General features: G+C 44.2%; 1 protein-coding gene across 1 annotated transcript in view; it reads right to left on the bottom strand.

The window, feature by feature from the left end:
- Positions 1-262: 262 nt before the first annotated feature.
- The window catches only part of LOC121290179 (anthrax toxin receptor 1-like), a 191,107-nt gene continuing 170,515 nt past the window's right edge, over positions 263-20,854 (bottom strand). Inside the window, exon 18 of the mRNA XM_041210436.1 lies at positions 263-2,073. Coding sequence (XP_041066370.1) covers positions 1,798-2,073 — 276 coding nt within the window. The 3' untranslated portion in view covers positions 263-1,797. The remainder of the gene's footprint in view (positions 2,074-20,854) is intronic.

Genomic DNA, 20,854 nt, shown 5'->3' on the forward strand with positions numbered 1-20,854 from the left:
TTGTTTGTTGCCTGAAATGGAGGGCAGAGGATCAATGATGTCAAGGCTTTGGCTCATGCAAGGGGCTGGGGGACAAGGGTGACAGGATGAGAGGAAATAAGAAAGGATTGCAATGCCTGAGAGCAGACCAGGGAAGGTTTTCTTGGTGGGGGAGCAGTGAGCAAGTGCTTTACTCCTCTTCGGACCCAGGGAAAGCGCAGTGGTGAATCAGTGTGGAAGGGTGCAGGCCTGTTCCAAAACATTTTGTGAATTGGAAGGTCTCTAAGTTGAAACTTTCTGTGTATTTTATTTCAGTTTTTTTTTGCCAGCATTGCTGATTCCACATTGTTACAAATTCACATAAGCTCAACAATAATTGCAAATAACCTTTTCCTCAGGGCATTTGAATCTCCAGGCTTCCTACTCTACCTGATCCCAGAGAATCTTGGCTAAGTACATCAGGTCCCCAGGATAATTGAATATTCCACAATTTAATCCTTTCCAAGATGCTCAGTGGGATGGAGGTGGACAAATGGAGGCACCAGCTCATTCCAGCTTCTTCGGGGCATGAAGTCTCTCCATTTGCCTCCTGGTCCCCTTGGTGCCCAGGGTGAGAGGGAAACTAGGCAACTTGCTTCCAGCCATCTATCCAATGGAGCTGGAAATTGGCGTCTGGAGCTGCAGCTGAACTTGGTGAGTGGGAGGGTTGAACCTGCGACACACCCGCCACCCCTGGGACAACACACACAAGTGCCCCCGCATGCCTCGGCCCCCAAGAAGGAAACTCCCTTCTTGACAAAGCCGTTTTAAAAGAAAATCAAAATTGAAGAAACACCACTGTGGTTTTCCAAATATTGCCCAGCATGAGGATCTAGTCAGAATCAGCTGCTGGAGGGATTTAATTCATTGAAGGGTGATCACCATGCTGCCTGTCACTAGACACACTCTGGCTGAATGGATCCATGGTGTTTGCATTGGCCCCCTTCTTCCTATCCTCTTTGACAGAATTTCCTTCCTCTCTCCAATCCCCACTGGGGTCTGTTGACTGCCAGGCAGTATCACCCTTGCCTGCAAATTCCCAACTCAGATAGTGCTGCTCTTTGACAGGTTGAGATCAGGGTGAGGGAAAATGGTGGTGGTTGGGGAATGAGCTTGCGGCAAGGCATGCTGCCTCTTGCCAGCTTTTCCTTGACCGTGCCAGGCAGCAGCCTCCTGCCCCAGTGAGACCCCCCCAACATTTGGCCCAACTGAGGCAAGATGAGCCCAAGACTGGGACCCAACTGGGATTCAACACCACAGCCAATCTGCTTGTGTCTCCTTGGACCAGCCCCAATAGCAACATGTCTGGGATTGTTTGTAATGAAAACCGTTACACTGAGGGTGACACAATCAACAAGGAATATTAACATCCTTTCCATCAATCCATTTGGAGAGAAGTAATAACTCAACAATCAATTGGTCAAAACTCAACACAACAGTTAAACGTTAGATGTTGAATTTTCACTCAGTTTAGTTGCAAAAAGATACTAAAATGTAATAAGATATATATAAAATGGTAACTGTCGAATATCAATATATCACACATTTAAAAGCGACAATTGATCAAGTTTAAGACAATGATGCCAAATCTAACCGGCACAAGTTCAAAAGGATACTTGCTGTGTAAATTGGAGTTTGGTTTGCTGCAGGCCCTCTCCAATAAACTGACAAAAAGGAAAGAGTCTCCTTCAGACCAGTAGGGACCTTTGCACAGTACCTCTTTGGTGCCCTTCCCATCAGCTGTTAATATGAAGGGTGAACCACGTGACTTGCCCAAGTTTAGAAAGAAGGGCGAGGAGGTGGGCGTGATGGTGGAGGAGCCCGTGTGGGTGGCGGTCCTGGTGGAGGTGGAGGCAGAGTGGAAGTTGGCGATGAAGAGGGCGAAGGAGTCGTTGACTGAGTAGGTGACGGTTCAGGCGATGGGGCAGGAGATGCTGGAAGACTTATGCTTGGGCGGTAGATGGGAGCCAGCCCACCATTTTGCATGTTGTTGTAGATTGGATAACTGGGTGGCTTTGCGTTGGTCTTTACTCTTGTGAAATTAATGCACCGGCCCTGAGGATAAAACAAGACAAGTGATTACTCAGTCCAGTCTACGTGCTGCACCAAACTCTATTCTACAACAAAAAATGCGACTGGTTGCACCAATATAATTTTGACAAAACTTGCCAAGGGACAGTTATTAAATGAATTAAATAAAACAACAACAACTTGTGTTTAAGTCACACCTTTAACAGAATAGAACATCCCAAGGCGCTTCACACATTCATTTTAAGACAAAACCATATAAGGAGATATGGGGGTCAGATGACCAAAAGCTTGGTCAGAGATGTAGGTTTTAAGGGATATCTTAAAGGAGGCAAGCGAGGTAGAGAGGCATGGAGGTTTAGAGAGGGAATTCCAGACCTTAGGGCCCAGGCAATTCAAGATATGCCCGCCAATGGTGTAGCGATTATAACTGGAATGCACAATGGGTCAGAGTTAAAGAACACAGAAATAAGAAACCGCCACTCAGCCCATCCAACATCACCTCAGTTCTAGGTTCTGTGGTCTGACCACTTCTCATATTTCCTATCCCAATTCCAAACATCCTGTTGGATCGCACATTCACCTAATTCCTTCTCAAATGCTTCAAACGAGTCAGTCTTGCAAGTTATATTCCAGAAGTCGACAGCCCTCGCTCCGGAGGAATTATTTCTAAAATAAAGTTTCAATTGTGAGGCTCCTGAGGATATCACCTCGTCCAGTTCCGCTCTGCTTTTTGGATTGAAATGTCTTTCCACGTCGTATCATTTGATTCCCTTCAGTCTAGTATCAGATGTGTTGTATGTAATGAGATCAGAAATTTGCCCTTAAAATCAACACGACAATTTCACCACACAGCACACAGAGGCATTCTTTCCCAAAAAACACAGTCATGGTACTCAGTCACAACTTTTAACTATTCAAGGTATAAAGCAGTAGTATAAGGACAGGCTGAGAACTTTCCATTAATATGACCCATTTGAATGCACAATAAAAAATATTTCTGTAAACATCTCTGCAATTGGCAGCAGATGCGCTAGTATGGACATGGCTGTGAGAACTGGCCCACGTGGAACATCGACAGTTTGAAGGCAATCTTATTGCAGTTCATGAGTGCAACAATTAGTGGAATGCATCATTCACGTCAGGGTCTTCAGTGCTGGCTGGTGTCACACCTCACCACAACACTTCCAATCATCCTTCCAGACACTTAACTCTTCGGCTTCATTCAGAGGGATGCAAATAGAATTTGACCAAGATGTATCAGCGTAAAAAGGAGATAACACTGTCATGGGGAGCTAGAAGACCTGCCAAATATCTCACAGAAAGGCCAGAGAGATTGTCAGATCAGCAAACAGGTTTGTTGGGCTTGTAGGGGTCACTGGGATGTTGGATCAGTGAGAGCACCGAGTTAATATAATTGGCTCAATATAATTGTTGAGTCAACCAGAAAAAAAACAGAAGAATGAAAAAGTTGTATTTCTCAGGCATCTTTCACAACCTCAAGACCTCCCAAAGAGTTTTATAGCCAATGAAGTACTTTTTGATGTGCAGTTAATGTTGGGATGTAGAAATGAAAGCAGCCCAGCAAGCTCCCACAAACAGCAATGTAATAATTATAGAATAATGAACTAATAGTTATGGTAATGAGATAGCGATGTGTATTGGGACGTAACAGTGACATGAGCAGTCATGAGCAAGAGATTGAGAAGAGAAGGTGGAGTAGTCTGTACACAAGAAAGATGTACTTACTTAGAACCTCAGGATGTACTAATGTGTAAATAAAGTAGTCTTTGAACTACAGGAGTTCGACCTGAGTGAAAGTAGTGGGAGACCTACCCAATCCAGAACAGGCCACAAGTTACCCAAAGAAAGATCCAAAGAGTATTCAAAGTGGAAACCAAACTACAAACCTATAATCTGCTTTTGTGATGTTGGCTGAGGGATAAATATTGGCCAAGACATTGGATCAGTTCAATGGTTGGATGAAGACATGGGCCAGTGGATGAATACGATCATTAGGTTGTTGTAATTTTGACATCAGTACAAACATGAGGTCAGTACAACAGTTGGCTGAGTGACCTTCTGCTATCATATTATTATTATTATTATTATTATTATTACTCCTTGCTTTTGTCTTCTGTGCTTCTGCTTAGAATGCCAAGAATTCAGTCTGCTTTTCGAACAGTGTTATCAACTTGCCACCTTCAAAGATATGTGCACCGTTTAGCTTACATTGCCTCTCCTCATTCTTCCTTGCAAAATACATCACTTCCACTTCACTGCTTTCAGTTTTATCTGCCATGTGTCCACCCATTTCACCAGTCTACCTGCATCCACCTGCAGTCTGTTACTGCACTCTTGGTTATTTCTGACATGTCATCTGCAAACTTTGAAAAAATGCCTTGTTTCTCCAGATCCAGGACATTAATGTGGAACAAAAAGAGCACTGGTCCTCATATCTTCCCCTGGGGGAAATGACTGCCCTCCGCTCTGAAAAACACCCCGACTCTCTGCTTCCCATCCCTCAGCCAATATCGTATCCATGCTGTCACTCTTCCAGGTCCACTTTGTGGCACTTTCTCAAAGACCTTTTGAAAGTCCATACACACAACATCAACCGCACAATCCTCATCAGCCATCTCCATTACTTCATCCAAGGACAGATACAATTTACCTTTAACAAATCCCACCCCCCCGGTTGCCATTTATTTCCCATATTTTTCCAATTGGCAATGAGTTTTGTGCCTGTACAATACCTGGATTGTCTTGAAGAGTTCCCCCAACATTGACATTAAACTGACTGGTCTGTAATGAGTGGGTTTGTCCCTCTTCTCTTATTTTTAACACATTTGCAATGCTCCAGTTTTCTGGGACCAGCCTCAGGTTCAAGGAGGATTGGAAGACTGTACACGAAGCCCACACCTTCATTTGCAAAGTGCGATTAGCTTGGGAATGACCTGGGACATGAAGAGAATGCCTTCAGTCCAGACTCCACCAACTCCTCCTGCCAGTCTGTTGAGTGGAATCAGATAGCAGGATTTCCCCTAGCCCTGCCTTCACTGTGAATTTTGGGTGGAGCAGGCAGATCAATAAAGAATGGGAGATAATGCCTGATAGGTGTAATGATAGATCTGAGCACAGCTAGGCTGATGGTGCTTAGTTTGCTCTTAGTGTGTTGTTTAGGCAGTATGAAGAGGCATTTCCTCCCTCAGAACCTTTCTTAATCACAAGTTTATACATTGCACATGTGTCAGTGCCCAGAAGTCCTTGAAGAGGGAATGCATGATCCAACTTTCCATAACCAGAGGGACTCAAGTGCATTATCGACATAGGAAACAAAAAGATCTTGGCTGATCTTTTACTTCAACACCAGTTCCCTGCACTATTCCCATCTGCCTTGATGTCTTTAATATGTGGAAATCTATCGATCTCTCTTGAACATACTCAATGACTGAGTCAAACTTCCAAAGGTTCAGAGTGAGAAATTCCTCCTCATCTCAGTCTGGTGAATGTTGGTTGCACTCCCTCCATGGCCAGTCCCTCCTTCGGTAAGGAGACCAAAACTCTGCACAATACTCCAGGCGTGGTCTCTATACAATTACAGAGAGATTTCTTCACCCCTATACTCAAATCCCCTTACAATAAAGGCCAATATACCCCTTGCCTTCCTAATTACTTGCTGCACCTGCATATTAGCTTTCAGTGAGTCATAAATACTTTGGACATCCACTGAAGTGGATAGCCTCACACTCACCCTCATTAAATTCCATCTGCCATGTTCTTGCCCATTCACTGTCCCTGTCTGAATCCTTTTGAAGCCTCTTTGCACCCTCCTCACAACTCACATTCCCACCTAGCTTTGTGTCATAAAGGTGAAGCGACGTCAGTGGACCAGATGAATTCTCACACCAATCCGGTAGTTTCATGGTCACCATTACTGAGACTAGCTTTTTGATTTCCAGATTTAGATAATTGGTGGGAATGGAAATCATGGGCTAAATCTTACCTGTGTCGGACAGGCTGGGCGGGAGTGGGAGGGGGCGGGCATGGAGCCGATCGCTGCCCGCGATCGGCTGCGTGCTGCCATTTTATGTGGGCAGGCCAATTAAGGCCCACCCAGTGTAATACGTGTTCCATAGTGCTCAGCGCTATCTGTGCGGGCGGGGGGAGGAGGGAGAGTTGGAGCCTGCGCTCTTTCGTGCAGGCGCACAAAAGTGTGCAGCAATCTCCCTGAGGCACAGAGCTGCCTCAGGGAGATTAAGTTGATATTAAAACTTTTTAATGAAGGAAGTAAAAAATTATTTAAACATGTCTCATCATGCGACAGTGTCACATGAGCTGGGATATGTTTGTGAGTTTTGCAAAATTGAATTAATTATTTTATACAAGCTTCAGGAAGCCTCATCCCGCCTGTGGATGAGGTTTCCTGAAAAACGCGAAGGCTACTTAGACTCTTCGCCTGCCCGACAACCTTAAGCGTAGTTAACAACTTTAATTGATTTTTTAACGGCCTTAACAGGCCGTTGACAGCTTGGCAGGCATGCAGCTGCCGAACGAAATATCGGATTGACGCTCGATGAGGTCGGGACGCACACCTGACATCATCGCGTGTCATTTTACACGTCGGCATGTTGGGCCTGCCCCTGCTCGCCAATGGCAATATTCTGCCCCAGGTAAAAGGGGCGTTAGTCCAGTTCTATGAATTACTTACCTAGTAACATAATCACCCTGATAGCACACTGAGAATTATTGACAATTATCTTGCACTGGTTTATGTCCATGCATTACATGTGCATCACCCTGAAAGAAATGTCCATTCAAGGGCACTGTGCCCTTGGTTCTTCTATCATTGCATTCATTCCTACCTGTTCTTCCCTCCACCACTGGAGGTTCCTCTGTTTACCACTGAGGCTTGACTCTCTGGAATTCCCAGTCAAGATCCATTTAATGTCTACTCCTGTAAAATCTTCTCAAAGATCTTTTACCTCAAGCTCCTCAGTCAGCCCTAATCAGCATTCAGTTTGGCTCTAAATTTTAGCTGACTTCTCCCATTATCCAAAACTCCTCAACCAGCACAATATTCTCGATTCGTCCACCTTACCATTTCTCTTTAACAGCTTGAATATGACGTCTTAACTTTTTAAGTTCCAGGCACAACAGCCCTCTGGATGCAATTTCTCCTTGGAGTCCAGGTATCATTTCTGGTCTATCTATACTGTACTTCTTCCAAGGCCATGATATCCTTCCTAAGGTGTGGCACCTTCAAAAGCAAAAAGAACCTCAATAGCTCACAGCTGAACTTCTTTTCTGCGCCATTTTCTAAATGGGTTCCACTAGGGCCACTCTGCTCCTGATTACAGCCTTGGTCCAAACATGGACAAAAGAGCTGAACTCCCAAGGTGAGGTGAGAGTGACTGCCCTTGACATCAAGACCATATTGACCGAGTGTGGCATCAAGGATCCCCAACAAAACTGGAGTCAACGGGAATCGGGGGAATACTCTCCGCTGGTTAGAGTCATACCCAGCTCAAAGGAAGATGGTTGTGGTTGTTGGAGGTCAATCATCTCAGCTTCAGGACATCACTACAGGAGTTCCTCAAGGTAGTGTCCTTGGCCTAACCATCTTCAGCCGCTTCATCAATGACCTTCCTTCCATCATAAGGTCAGAAGTGGAGATCTTTGAGGATGATTGTACAATGTTCAGCACCATTTGCGATTCCTCAGATACTGAAGCAGTCCATGTCCAAATGCAGCAAGACCTGGACAATATGCAATCTTGGGCTGACAAGTGACAAGTAACATTCACACCACAAAGTGTGAGGCAATGACCATCTCCAACAAGATAGAATCTAACCATTGCCCTTGACGTTCAATGGCATTACCATCACTGAATACCCCACCATCAACTTCCTGGGGGTTACCATTGACCAGAAACTGAACTGGACTCCCCATATAAACACTGCGGCTACAAGAGCAGGTCAGAGGCTAGGAATCCTGCTGTGAGTAACTCAACTCCTGACTCCCCAAAACCTCTCCAACATGTATAAAGTACAGTTTAAGACTGAGCATTACTGCGCTTGCAAAGATCTAGCACAGGAATGACAGACCCAATGGCTCCCTCTGGTGCTTTAAATATGATGTAAAACATTCCACTTGCCAACAATCAGGAAGCTCCACATCATCCAGGACAAAGCAGACTGCTGGATCTGCAACCCATCCACTACCTAAAACATTCACTCTTTCCACCACTGGCACAGTGTGTACAGGATGTATTGCAGCAACTTACCAAGGCTCCTTGGACAGCCCCTTCCAAACCCATGACCTTCACCACCAAGAAGGACAAGAGCAGCAGACACATGGAAACACTTACTGCCTGCATGTTCCTCTCCAAGCCACACACCATCCTGACTTGGAAATATATCGCCGTTCCCACAATGTCGCTGGGTCAAAATCATGCAAAACTCCCAACCTAACAGCACTGCTATTACACCTGTAGCACATGGACTGCAATGGTTCATGAAGGCAGCTCACCAGCACCTTCTCAAGGGGCAATTAGGGATGGGCGAGAAAAGCTGGCCTGGCGAGCAGCGCCCACATCTCAAGAATGAATGGAAAAAAAAAGGTTAATATTCTGGTAAAGAGTTCCAGTTATTTGAAAAGCATCACAGCTCATGAATGCTTGCAATCTGGGCAAATGAGGGTTAAAGCCAGAACTGTGCAGTACAGTTGGCTGCTGCCCAATAGCTTTGTTCGTGCTGTGCTGGAGTTGAGCCTTCAGTAAGACTCAGTGTAGTGTATGTAGGCAGCGGTCAGACAGTAATTAAAGCAAGACGCTGACAGACTGCAGGCAGCTTGATGCGATGCTCAGCGGAGATGAATCTGCCAGATCAGCAAGAAATCTGAAGTTCTTTTCCTTTGTCTAAATGCTACCCGAGCTCCATGCGCTGACATAGAATTCATCCACTGAAACTTCAGGGCAAGGTATACGGTTGTACATGCCTCATACAAATAAACTTAGAAGCAACATTGTAGGAAATAACATAGTGCTCACCACCACCATCCCCAGCTCCCACCCCTCCACCACCACCCACCCCCACCCCCCCCCAACACCCTCCCCCACCGCACCTCCCCCCCTCACAAGCACACTCCTTTTTCAAAACAAAAACAGAATTACCTGGAAAAACTCAGCAGGTCTGGCAGCATCGGCGGAAAAGAAAAGATCCCACGCTTCGAGTCCTCATGACCCTTCAGCAGAACTTTTCTGCTGAAGGGTCATGAGGACTCGAAGCGTGGGCTCTTTTCTTCTCCGCCGATGCTGCCAGGCCTGCTGAATTTTTCCAGGTAATTCTGGTTTTGTTTTGGATTTCCAGCATCTGCAGTTTTTTGTTTTTAACACTCCTTTTTCATCTGGGGCATGTTTGTGTTATTGTTGAGGGCGGGCCGTGCCTGAAAGGACCACCTCACACACTGAGCATGGCGACAGTGGTTCCGTCGTCATCCACTTGGAACAATCCCAATGTTTCCAGTCACCACGCAACTTGAGGTCGCCCACAGCTGTGGTGCTCCGGTGCCAGTGAAGGAACGTGCCTGAGGCTGTTTGTATGGGAAGGGGGCTCTCACTGCACTAGGACTCCACCAGTGACGTGAGGCTTTGCTTCTGTTCAGCTTTGACACAACATGGGTCAATTTTTTTTTTTTTGAATGGTTGTTTCTGCTACATATGGAGCTGGGAGATCAAAGCCTCAATCAGTGGCTTCATAGCAAACTAGAAATTTACATACAAACAAACATATGAGGAGCAGGAGCCAGCCATTCAGCCCCTCGAGTCTGCTCCGCCATTCAATAAGATCATGGCTGATCTGGTTGTGGCCTCAACTCCACATTCCATCTGCCCCCGATAACCTTTGACACCCTTGTTAGTCAAGAATTTATCTAACTCAGCCTTAAAAATATTCAATGACCCCCACCTCCACTGCTTTCTGGGGAACAGAGTTCCACAGATGCAAGACCCTCTGCGAGAAAAAGATTCATCTCACCTCCATCTTAAATGGGAGACCATTTATTTTAAACTGTGTCCCTTAGGTCTAGGCTCCCCCATGATCATCCACCCTGACAGGCCTGGCCTGTCCAACCTTGCATCGTTAGATAAGCCCCCCCTTTCCCAGATAGAGTCGAGTGAACCTTCCCTGAACTGCTTTGCACGCATTTATATACTTTCTTTAAAACTGAGACCAGAACTGTATGCAGTACTCCAGAAGTGGTCTCATCAATGCCTGTACAACTACAGCAAAACATCCCTACTTTTATATTTCATTCTTCTTGCAATTATTGGCAACATTTAATTTGTCTTTCTATTCACTTGCTGTACCTGCATAGTAACTTTTTGTGATTCATGTAATTCTTTCGAGTACAAACACGTTTTCATCTGTTCCTATTCAGATGAAGTTACATTGTTTCATAGGTTGCCAGTGTGAGATTTGAACTCTTGATCTTGGGGTTACAAACCCAGTACCATAACCACTTGGCAATACCAGGACACCCAGGTCCCTCTGTACCTTAGAGTTCTGCGACCTCCCACTATTTAAATAATATTCTGCTTTTTTATTCTTCCTGCCAAAGTGGGCAAGTTCACATTTTCCCACATTATGCTCCATCTGCCAAATTTTTGCACACTTACTTAACCTATCTCTGTTCCTTTGCAGACTCATTATGTCCTCTGCACAACTTACTTTCCTATCTATCTTTGAGTCATCAGCAAATTTAGCAACCATTCAGTTGGTCCCATCATCCAATTCATTGATATAGGCCCCAGCACTGACCCCTGTGGCACTACACTTATCACATCCTGCCAAACTGAAAATGACCCATTTATGCCTACTCTCTGTTTCCTGTTAACAAATCAATCCTCCATCCATGCTAATATGTTACCCCCTATACCATGAGCTCATATTTTGTGTAGTAATCTTTAATATGGCACCTTGTCAAATGCCTTCTGAAAATCTAAGTACAGCACATGCACTGGTTCCCCTTTATCCACTTCCACAAAGAACTCCAATAAATTAGTCAAACATGATTTCCCTTTCACGAAATCATGTTGACTCTGCCTGATTGCATTAAGGTTTACAAGTGATCCAATACAACTCCCTTAATAATAGATTCCAGCAATTTCTCTATAACAGATGTTAAGCTAACTGGCCTGTAGTTTCCTGCTTTCTGCTTCCCTCCTTGGGGATCAGGATCTAGGGAATTTTAGAATATCAAAACCAATACATCTACTATCTCAGTAGCAACTTCTGACAGTAGTGGAGCAGGCCATCCAGCCCAGTGTTCCCATGCTGGCTCTTTGGAAGTGGAGTTGTGCTTAATGCTACATCCCCACTTTTTGCCTGTAACCCTGTTCGTTCTTCATCCTCAAGTACCTGCCCAACTTCATTTTCAAATTACTTATCAAATCTACTTGCGCCACCTTTTCAGGTCCAAGTGTTCAGAATCTTGACAACTCTAGAGTGAAAAGATTTCTCCTCATGTTTTTTTGCCAATAACCTTAAATCTATGTACCTCTGGTTATTGACCCACGCACCTGGTGTGATCTAATCTCTGAAAACTAACAAAGGTTAGGTCACCTCTTAATCTCTGTTTCAAAGAAAACAGTCCTTCCTTTCCTAAATTCTCCTCATAACTCATAACTTGCTGGTACCATCCTGATAAATCTCCTTTGTAATCTTTTGAAGGCTGTTACACACTTCCTGAAGCAGCGTGGTCAGACATCTATGAATATTTATGAAATGTAGCTGTTTGGTGTTTGGCATAATGAGGGTGTGTGTGCATGTGTGCGCACGTGTATGGTCAAAGGGTTTGTATTCGGACCCTATACGAATGGGGTCCAGATGGCCTCATGAGCTTTCACTGAGTTTCTAAGCGGTACATCTTCCACTGAAGGAGGGGATGTTAACAGAGGTTGTAGCTTTGAGTGAAAATTGAACGAATGAACATATGAAATAGGAGTAGAAGTACTGCTCCGCCACTCAATGAGATCATGGCTGATCTTTTTGTGTTTTGAATTCTCCTTCCCCATCTACCCCAATAACCTTTGATTTCCTTGCCTAACAAGAATCTATCCACTTCTGCCTCAAAAATATTCAGTGACCCCCCCCCCACCTCCACTGCCTTCAGAGGCAGAGTTCCAAATTCGCACAACCCTTTGAGAGAAAAAAAATGTCTCCTCATCTCTGTCCGAAAAGGGCATTCACATTTCTACAGAAATGCTTGTGTGATGGACAAAGTCTCACAATGATTCATCAGGCATGGTGTTTTGAATAGCAGCAAAAGGGAAAGAGCAGAATTTTTGGAAGATGAGGCTGAAAGCTCAGTCAAAGAGCTTATTCCATTTTTCAATACTAACTGGCAGGTAATAACTCCAGATGGGAGCAATTGTCAAGACTAAGGACCAGCCATGGTTGGTTCCACAAAGAGTGTGGGGAACAAGGATGAATCTGCACTCAACAGCAGCAGGAGGGTATGTGTCGGTGTGAGACTGGTGGACATTGGTAAAGTAGCTGGTGAGGGGCAATAGCAGATAATGATCTTGGGGTCAAGTCTGGGGAGCTGAGGGAACTTGGAGAGGCATTGGGGTCACGGGAAAAAATTATACAAATGAGGACACAGCCTGGAATGCTCTGAATGATTTGTGGAGTGTGGAGATTGGCAGGTCAGCAATGAAACATCAAGCGTGAGTTTGAAGACTAGGAGTTGCAATGTGGCAACAGAATGGAGAGACGCGACGGAGGTGCACCAAGCCCATGGCAGGGTGTGAAGACGTCCCGATTCCATATCTCCGCATGAGTGTTTGTGGGTGTTGATGGAGTCAAAGGCCCCGCAGGATGTTTGCTGTTGGTGGAGGCCAAAGAGATGACTTCTGTTTTGATGCACAAAGTTCACCAGGGTTTTAATACCCAGCAGGCCATTGGTGACTGTGGCAACGATAACGTTGAAGGATGATGATCCATGTGTCGGCATTGACACTTTGCTGCCAGATGATGCTGCCGAGAGGTAATTTTGAAGTGCTGAAGAAGGGATAACTGAGGAGGGAATCTCCAGATCTTACCCAGCAGCCACTGGAGGCAAGGTAATGTCTTCAATGCAACAGGATTTAGCGGAACCAGGACAGAGCAGTGTCATACACGTCACTGGAATATCTATGCTCACAAATCCAGGTCAGAAATCCCACTGTCCCTCGCCATTTCTTCTTTCAGGCTCCTGAATGAGTCTAAAGTTTATGTCTGCTATTGTTGACCAAACATCGATCAGCCTTCATGTGAAAAAGGTCCTTTATGACATCGGTCCTAAATTTTCCTTTCTTTACTTTCATCCTCTATTCCTGATGGCAGAGAGTCAACTAAATCACAAAGAGAGGAAGTGGGGCGGCATTAATTCATGTTGATAACCCCCTTCAGGGTAATTTGTAACTAGACCAGATGATTCAGAGCAACCAGGATGAATCCATTGCAGAGACCTCTAAGAACCCATGGCTACAGTGTGAGCAAATTGAAGAATATCTGCCAAACAGTTCTATGAAGGATCAAGTCAGCAATTCATGGTTTAAAAAAATGTGCAAACTTCAGAAGCAGAAGCAACAAACAAACAATTTGGCTGGAGCGGATTCTGGGAATTAATTCCAGCAAAATGAAATGTCTTTCAGACAGGAGGCCCTGAAATGTCACAGTGTGAATATGAGCTTCTGAAATCCCTATCTTAATGGAAGCCTCAACTCACTTAAATAATTAATCACAACGGTGAAGTGGGACAAAGCATGACAACAGATCAGGCTCAAAATTTACAGCCATGAAAGAAGGAACATGGTTGAGACTTATAAAATATGAGCTGATTCAAATAAGGTAAAACTAAATTATTGCTGCAGATAAAGTAGAACAATTGGAAATTGAGGGTAGATGATGGTGTAGTGGTAATGTCATTGCATTCGTGACCTAGAAACTCAGGCTAATAATGCCCAATGGACATGGGCTCACATCCCACCACGGCAGCTCCTGGAATTTAAATTCAATTACTAAATCTGGGATATAAAGTTACTCTTAGTGATGGTGACCATAAAACTATCATCAATTGTCTTTAAAACCCATCTGGTTCACTAGCCTCCTTGAGGAAAGGAAATCTCCCATTCTTACCAGATATGGCCAACATGTGATTCTGGATCCACAGCCATGTGGTTAACTCTTAACTGCCCTCTGAAATTGCCTAGCAAGACCTCAGTTCAAAAGCATTTAGGGCTGGGCAACAAATGCTGGCCTTGTCAATGACACCCACACCCCTTGAAAAATTATTTAAAAATTATGTTCAATGAGGGAAGGATGTCTAAAAATTGAAGGCAACATAATATAGACATAAAAATCATTGGTTGTTAATGTGCAACTGGAAGGTAGGATGGAATTGTTGGTAATGTAGAGGGTTGAGCTTCAATGGGGTCAATGCCAATTCTTTTCATTGTGTTATACTCTAAGCTGAATCTCACATCTTTGTTATCTCTGTCTTCAGGTCTCTCCACTGCTGTTACTGCTTCAGGTCATTGTGACAGCAGGGTAAACAATGGCCTCATTCTTAGTCAGCTGGTAAATCCATTCTTGCATTTTTTGGAATTTTTTTTTTAGCTAGCTGTGACCCAATCAGCCTCCATTCCCTCGGAGGCTGAACTCTGAATAGTTTTACTTTCTTCCCTTTCTTTCACCCCTTTCTCCCTGCATATCATCTTTCCCCCACACCCATAGCTCACCTCCTGACCCTCTTGTCGAGACAAAATCAGCTACTCGAGGGAAGGCCAGCAGCTGCAAAGTTAGATATTTGGGTTCCTAAAGGGACGCCCGCTATTGACCTTGTCTTGCTTCATCCCAAAATTTCCCGAAGAAAAGGCTGCTAATGTCCGCCATCTGTTCCGTGGGAAGGCTCCCTGATTGACCCTGTATCTCCGTGTAGGGGTCAAGCAAGGATACACACATCATGTGCTTGAAAATGTGACAGACTCAGTCAATCCTTTCACTCAAGGAAGAACACTTCAAACATTGAAAGGGAAGATATTCTGGGAGTAGAGCATTTGGAAGAATTAAGAAGTTCTTTTTGAGTTGGGAGCCATCAGTCATAACTGTTCACTTCACCTCTCAAAGGATAAAACCAGATGTCAACCAGAGAACTTATGTAACAACACTGTTTAGTTTGGCAAAGTTACAAACTTCCTACCCCCACTCCGTCCAAAATATTCATAGTTCTTCTGCAAAAAAATGCATATACTGCCCATGTGTTTTGCTCACAGCTGCTTCATATCCTTTTCTTGAGCTTGATCATGGTTCTTATTCCTTCGCATATTTTCTTGCCCGCTCCCAATTTCCTTTCTTGGGTCCCTGTGTCTGCATACATTAACCATGGCTGAGTAGGCGTATGTGTCAGCATTCTCCAAGTGTTTTGCTGAAGGTAGAGGATCATCCGAACTACAGTCAGCGACCTCTGTTCCTCCTTTCCCTTGTCACACCTGCCCTTTGGCATTTCCACACAAAAAGCTGCTTGAGATCAGCAATGAACATAATAACACTGCTCTATGGTATGGGGTAGGGGCATCTACCACTTTTCACCAGTGCCACTCAATCAACAATTAATCTGCTCAAAGAAGTCACTTTTCTCATCTTGTTTTTTGCTACAACCCAGGCTGTAGCACTTTTAATGCCCTCCAACTCTTAGCACTTGTAGAGTAATACTTTAATAGTTATGGTAATGAGTTAGTGATATGTATCATGATGTAACAGTGACATCAGCAGTCATATGCAAGAGACAAAGATAAGATGGAATAGTCTGTGCACATATGAGATCTACTTATTTAGAAGCCTGTTCGGTAGACAGTGTAGATAGTGCCACACATGTGCCAGGCAATAACCATCTCCAAAAAGAGAGAATCTATCCATCGCCCCTTGACATTCATTGGCATTACCATCGCTGAATCCCCCACTATCAATATCTGGCGGTTACCATTTACAGAAACTGAACTGGACTAGCCATATAAATACTGTGGCTACAAGAGCAGGTCAAGGGCTAGGAATCCTGCAGCGAGTAACTCACCTCCTGACTCCCCAAAGCCTGTCCACCATCTTCAAGTCACAAGTCAGGAGTGTGATGGAATACTCCCCACTTGCCTGGATGAGTGCAGCTCCAACAACACTCTAGAAGCTCGACACCATCCAGGAGAAAGCATTCAGCTTGACTGGCAGCCCATTCACAAACATTCACTCCCTCCACCACCAACACACAGTGGCAGCAGTGTGCATCATCTACAAGATGCACTGCAGAAACTCACCAAGGCTCCTTAGACAGCACCTTCCAAACCCATGACCTCTACCACCTAGAAGGACAAGGGCAGGCAGCAGGCACATGGGAACACCACCACCTGCAAGTTCCCCTCCAAGCCACCACCATCCTGACTTGGAAATGTATTGTAGTTCCTTCACTGTCGCTGGGTCAAAATCCTGGAACTCCCTTCCTAGCAGCACTGTGGGTGTACCAACACCACAGGAACTGCAGTGGTTCAAGAAGGCAGCTCACCACCACCACCTACACAAGGGCAGTCAGGGATGGGCAATAAATGCTGGCCTAGCCAGCGAGGCCCACATCCAGTAAATTAAGTTTAAAAATTAAGTCATTTTTGGAGAAACCTACAAGGATTAGATCTGAGTCATTCATAAGTGGAGTGAAGCCTTCCCAATGCAAATTAAGCCACAGTTAGTAATAGCTGAGTACTATTCAAAGTGGGAGCCAAACCACAAGGCATCGCTAACTCAATTTAAGAGGGGGTATGTCACAATTTGATGCATCAATCGTGAAATATTGGATGACCAGACCTTGTAGACCAGCCCAGATATATTGATCACAATTTTTTAGAAGGACTCTTTACATATTGTTCTTTTGAAAAACAAACTCTATTTTTGGCCAGCTTGCTTCCAGACCTTGCTGTCATTTCAGAATCCAATCTGTGCGGAGCTGACTGATCTCAGCACTGGGGAGACAGTGGTGAAGTGGGGTGAGGGACACTGGTGAAAGGCACCATCTTGATGGGCAGATGTCGAACTTATGAGACCTTTTGTGGGAAGTATGTGTATGTGTGTATGCATGCTTATGAATGGGTGAAGACAGAGACATGACTTGCTTGTGATAAACTCAACTGTTGAATAGCATGCTCACATCCACTGTCCACCTGGACACATGATGGTCACAGGGCAGGTAACAAGTGCCGCCCAGCAAGAAAAGAAGTGAAGAAACATTACATGGGGAAAAAAATAAAGGAAAAATAATGACCATTTCGTACAATTTTTTTTGTTCTTGCAGAAGGGGGTTCTGATCCTGAAACTTGACCAAATCCCACTTCAACCAAAGCAAAAATAACCCTGGAGAGAGTTGACTGTATCTCTCTTGCCTTCATCTCAAGTACCCGATTGATATCAGCAAGAATGGCAGTTTTCAGAAATGCCTGAGAGGGACACGGAGAGTGACAGAAGCCAAGTATGTTGAAGTAAAATTTAAACCGGGGATTTAAATGTTAAAACTACTTCAGGAAGAATGGCCCAGCTGAATATTTAAAGGGGACTGAATTTGAAACAACAGACAAAGCCTTGATATTCAACTTCAAGCTCAATCACTGGAGCAGGAGCGGCAAGTTCTTCAGCTCCTCAAGCCTGTTCTGCCATTCAATGAGATCATGGCTGATCTGTATCCTCACTTCACCACCTGCGTTGGTGCATATCTCTCAGTAGCACTGTCCCAAAAATTCTGTCATGTTCCATTCTGGAACATGATTTAGCAAAAGAAAACCCTACTTCTAATGAAATAATTACCACCAATAAAACAGCGATAAGGTATAGCTCCAAAGTTTTTAATTTCTGAGTGTGTGATTTTTTTAGTGGCCCTTTAAGTTAGAAGAAAATTCAATACCATTCTGATATGTTATTGAAACAAGAATTCCACCCCATCCCCACCCCCGACCCCTCCAAGTGACGAGACATTACTATCAAGAATGTGTCTTTCACACGATGTATAAGTGGCAAAGTTTAGAGTTGGAAGGCAAGGTGAGAATCTTACATTTATTCACTTAAAGTTTGTAATTCTGCTCTGGAAGAAAAAGTACAAATCTCTAACAGGTTAGTCAAAATCTTGAACCCACCTTGATCTTTATTCTACTATTTACATCTACTCTGGACCAATGCTTTGTTCCTTTACTACTACCATTCCTACTCTCTTTGCCTTTAGTTCCATGACATTTTTGTAATTTAATCTCCCCCTACCCTCTAACCAATCCCTGATCTTCCATTTGCTCTAATTTCCCCTCCCCCTTTTCAACAGCATAAAACCCATCATGTTTCTGCCTCTATTCAGTCTGAAGAAGAGTCATACGGACTCGAAATGTTAACTCTGTTTCTCTCTCCACTGATGCTGCCAGACCAACTGAGTAATCCCAGCACTTTCTGTTTTTTATTTTAGTCAAAAACTTTCCCTTTCCATTCTTTTAGTGGCGGTGTTAATCAGTGTGCTTATTTTCCATGGTGTAGCTCTGAAAGAGCAGAGTGCGAAATCTGAGGGAAACTCCTTCAGCCTTTGTATGCAGGATCACACAGTGTCATTTCATGGACTGATGACCCATTAATAAAGGAAGAGACAGTTGTCATTCCACCAACAAAATTGAAAAGGTAACCTCAAAAAGAGCCTGCTTAAGAAATGGCACAAGTATATCTGTATATATCATATATATCTCAAACAGATCTTGTATCTCCATTACGCTTGTGGTCCAAACTGGTAAAAGCGTGCGGGGAACCCACGATCATCTCTGAGTCAGAAGGCCGTGTTTTTATATCCCACTCCAGAGAAAGGAGCCCAAGAGTCTTGACTGACACTCCACAATAGTACTGAGGGAGTGCTGCACTGTCAGATTTGCCAGGATGGGATATTGAACTGAGGACCCTTCCATGCTCTCAGATGAACTTAAAAAATCCCACTGTTTTAAAGGACAGGGGAGTGAGCCTTGGTAAGATAGCATCTATGGAGAGAGAAACAGAGTTTACATTTTGGGTTGATGACCTTTCATCAGGACTTCCAATGGAAGGTCACAGACCTGAAAAGTTAACTTTTTTTCTCTCAACAGATTCTGCCTGACCTGCTGAGCATTTCCAGCATTTTCTGCTTTTGTTTTACATTTCCAGCATCCGCAGTATCACTTATTCCTCAATCAACATCACAAAAACATATTTATCTGGTCATTTATCCATTGCTGTTTGTGGGAGCTTAGTGCGCACAAATTAGTCACTGCACTTCCTAAGTGTAACGGTGACGACAATGCAAAACTACTTCTCTGACTGCTTTGGGACATCCTGAGGTTGTGGAGGGTGCTACATAAATGCAAGTCTTTCTTTCCTGTATTTCAGGTCAATTGCAGCAGGCATTAGAGCAGCTCAACTTTGTGGTCTTAAAGACATTCTTCAACTCCTTTGGAGCAGGAGAATAATGCACAGTTCCTTGCATCATTTCATGGGCAGAAGATCTGCTTGTCAATGCATCAGCAATTACACTGTCATGGTCCAATAACATGTTGATTGACAGTTACATTGTTAAGAGAATTGCATTGCCAAAACAGGTGATGGGCACTGGCTCACCCATAAATGGGTACAGCTGTCACACTTCCGAGTTGGGGGAAAGGAATGAGGAGCCTTTTACTCTGTTGAGCTGGCTGAACAATAAACCTGCTTGAGGTAAAAGCCCAGCTTTAGACTCCTTCCCTGAAAGACAACTAGTGGAGCTAATGCTGCTGATATTGAATTTAGAAGTCGAGTATGCAGAGTTAAACTGAGCGGTTCTTTGGAGAATACTTGGTGAGGTGCAGTGACTTTTGGAGAGTCACCAATAAGTAATGACAGGGTTATTTTAATGCACAAAATCGGGATATGGAGCACAAAGCACTGAAGATATGGTGACTGTTTATAAAAAAACTGGATTTGGCCTCCACTGGAGTATTGTGTTCCGTGTGAAAATTGTTCCCACTGGTGGAAGGGCCAAGAACCAGAGTACACAGATTTAAGATGATTGGCATTAGAACCAAAGGTGACATGAGGACAATCGTTCTTGTGCATTGAGTGGTTTGAATCTGGAATGCACTGTCTGAGAGTCTGGTGGAAGCAAATTCAATTGTGGCTTTCAAAGTAGAATTGGATGAGCACCTGAAGAGAACAAAAAATGCAGGGTTATGGGGAAAAGGTTGGGAAGTAGGACAAGCTAAAATGCTTTTGCAGAGAGTCAGCACAGAGTTGATGGGTTGAATGACCTCTGTCTGTGTTACAACCATTCCGTGATTCTATGCTCTAGTGAGGCACCCTTTCAATGTAAGTTCCAGCACACACTCTTGCTGATACGACCATTATCACTGAAAGATCCCTGTACATGTAGGAGGAGAGGTTATGGCCAGAATGTTACGTTTGGTTTGCGGGCACGTGCCCAATACGCCTGAGCATAATACGATGCCCAATAACGCCAGGCATGTGTCCCGATGTCATCGCACATCCGCACGATATTTCATTCGGCGGGCATGTGCTGGAGTTGGCTGCACACCCGCCGATAATTGTAAGGCCTATTAAGGCCATTAACAAGGTAATTAACTTCAAATTTACGCTGCCCATCCAACCTAACAGTTGGCGGGCAGGCGAAAAGGTCAAGCAGCCATTACATTCTTTAGGAAACCTCATCCACAAGCGGGGTGAGGTTTCCTAAAGCTATTATA

Source organism: Carcharodon carcharias, chromosome 17 (assembly GCF_017639515.1).
Source record: "Carcharodon carcharias isolate sCarCar2 chromosome 17, sCarCar2.pri, whole genome shotgun sequence".
Classification (NCBI taxonomy): Eukaryota; Metazoa; Chordata; class Chondrichthyes; order Lamniformes; family Lamnidae; genus Carcharodon; species Carcharodon carcharias.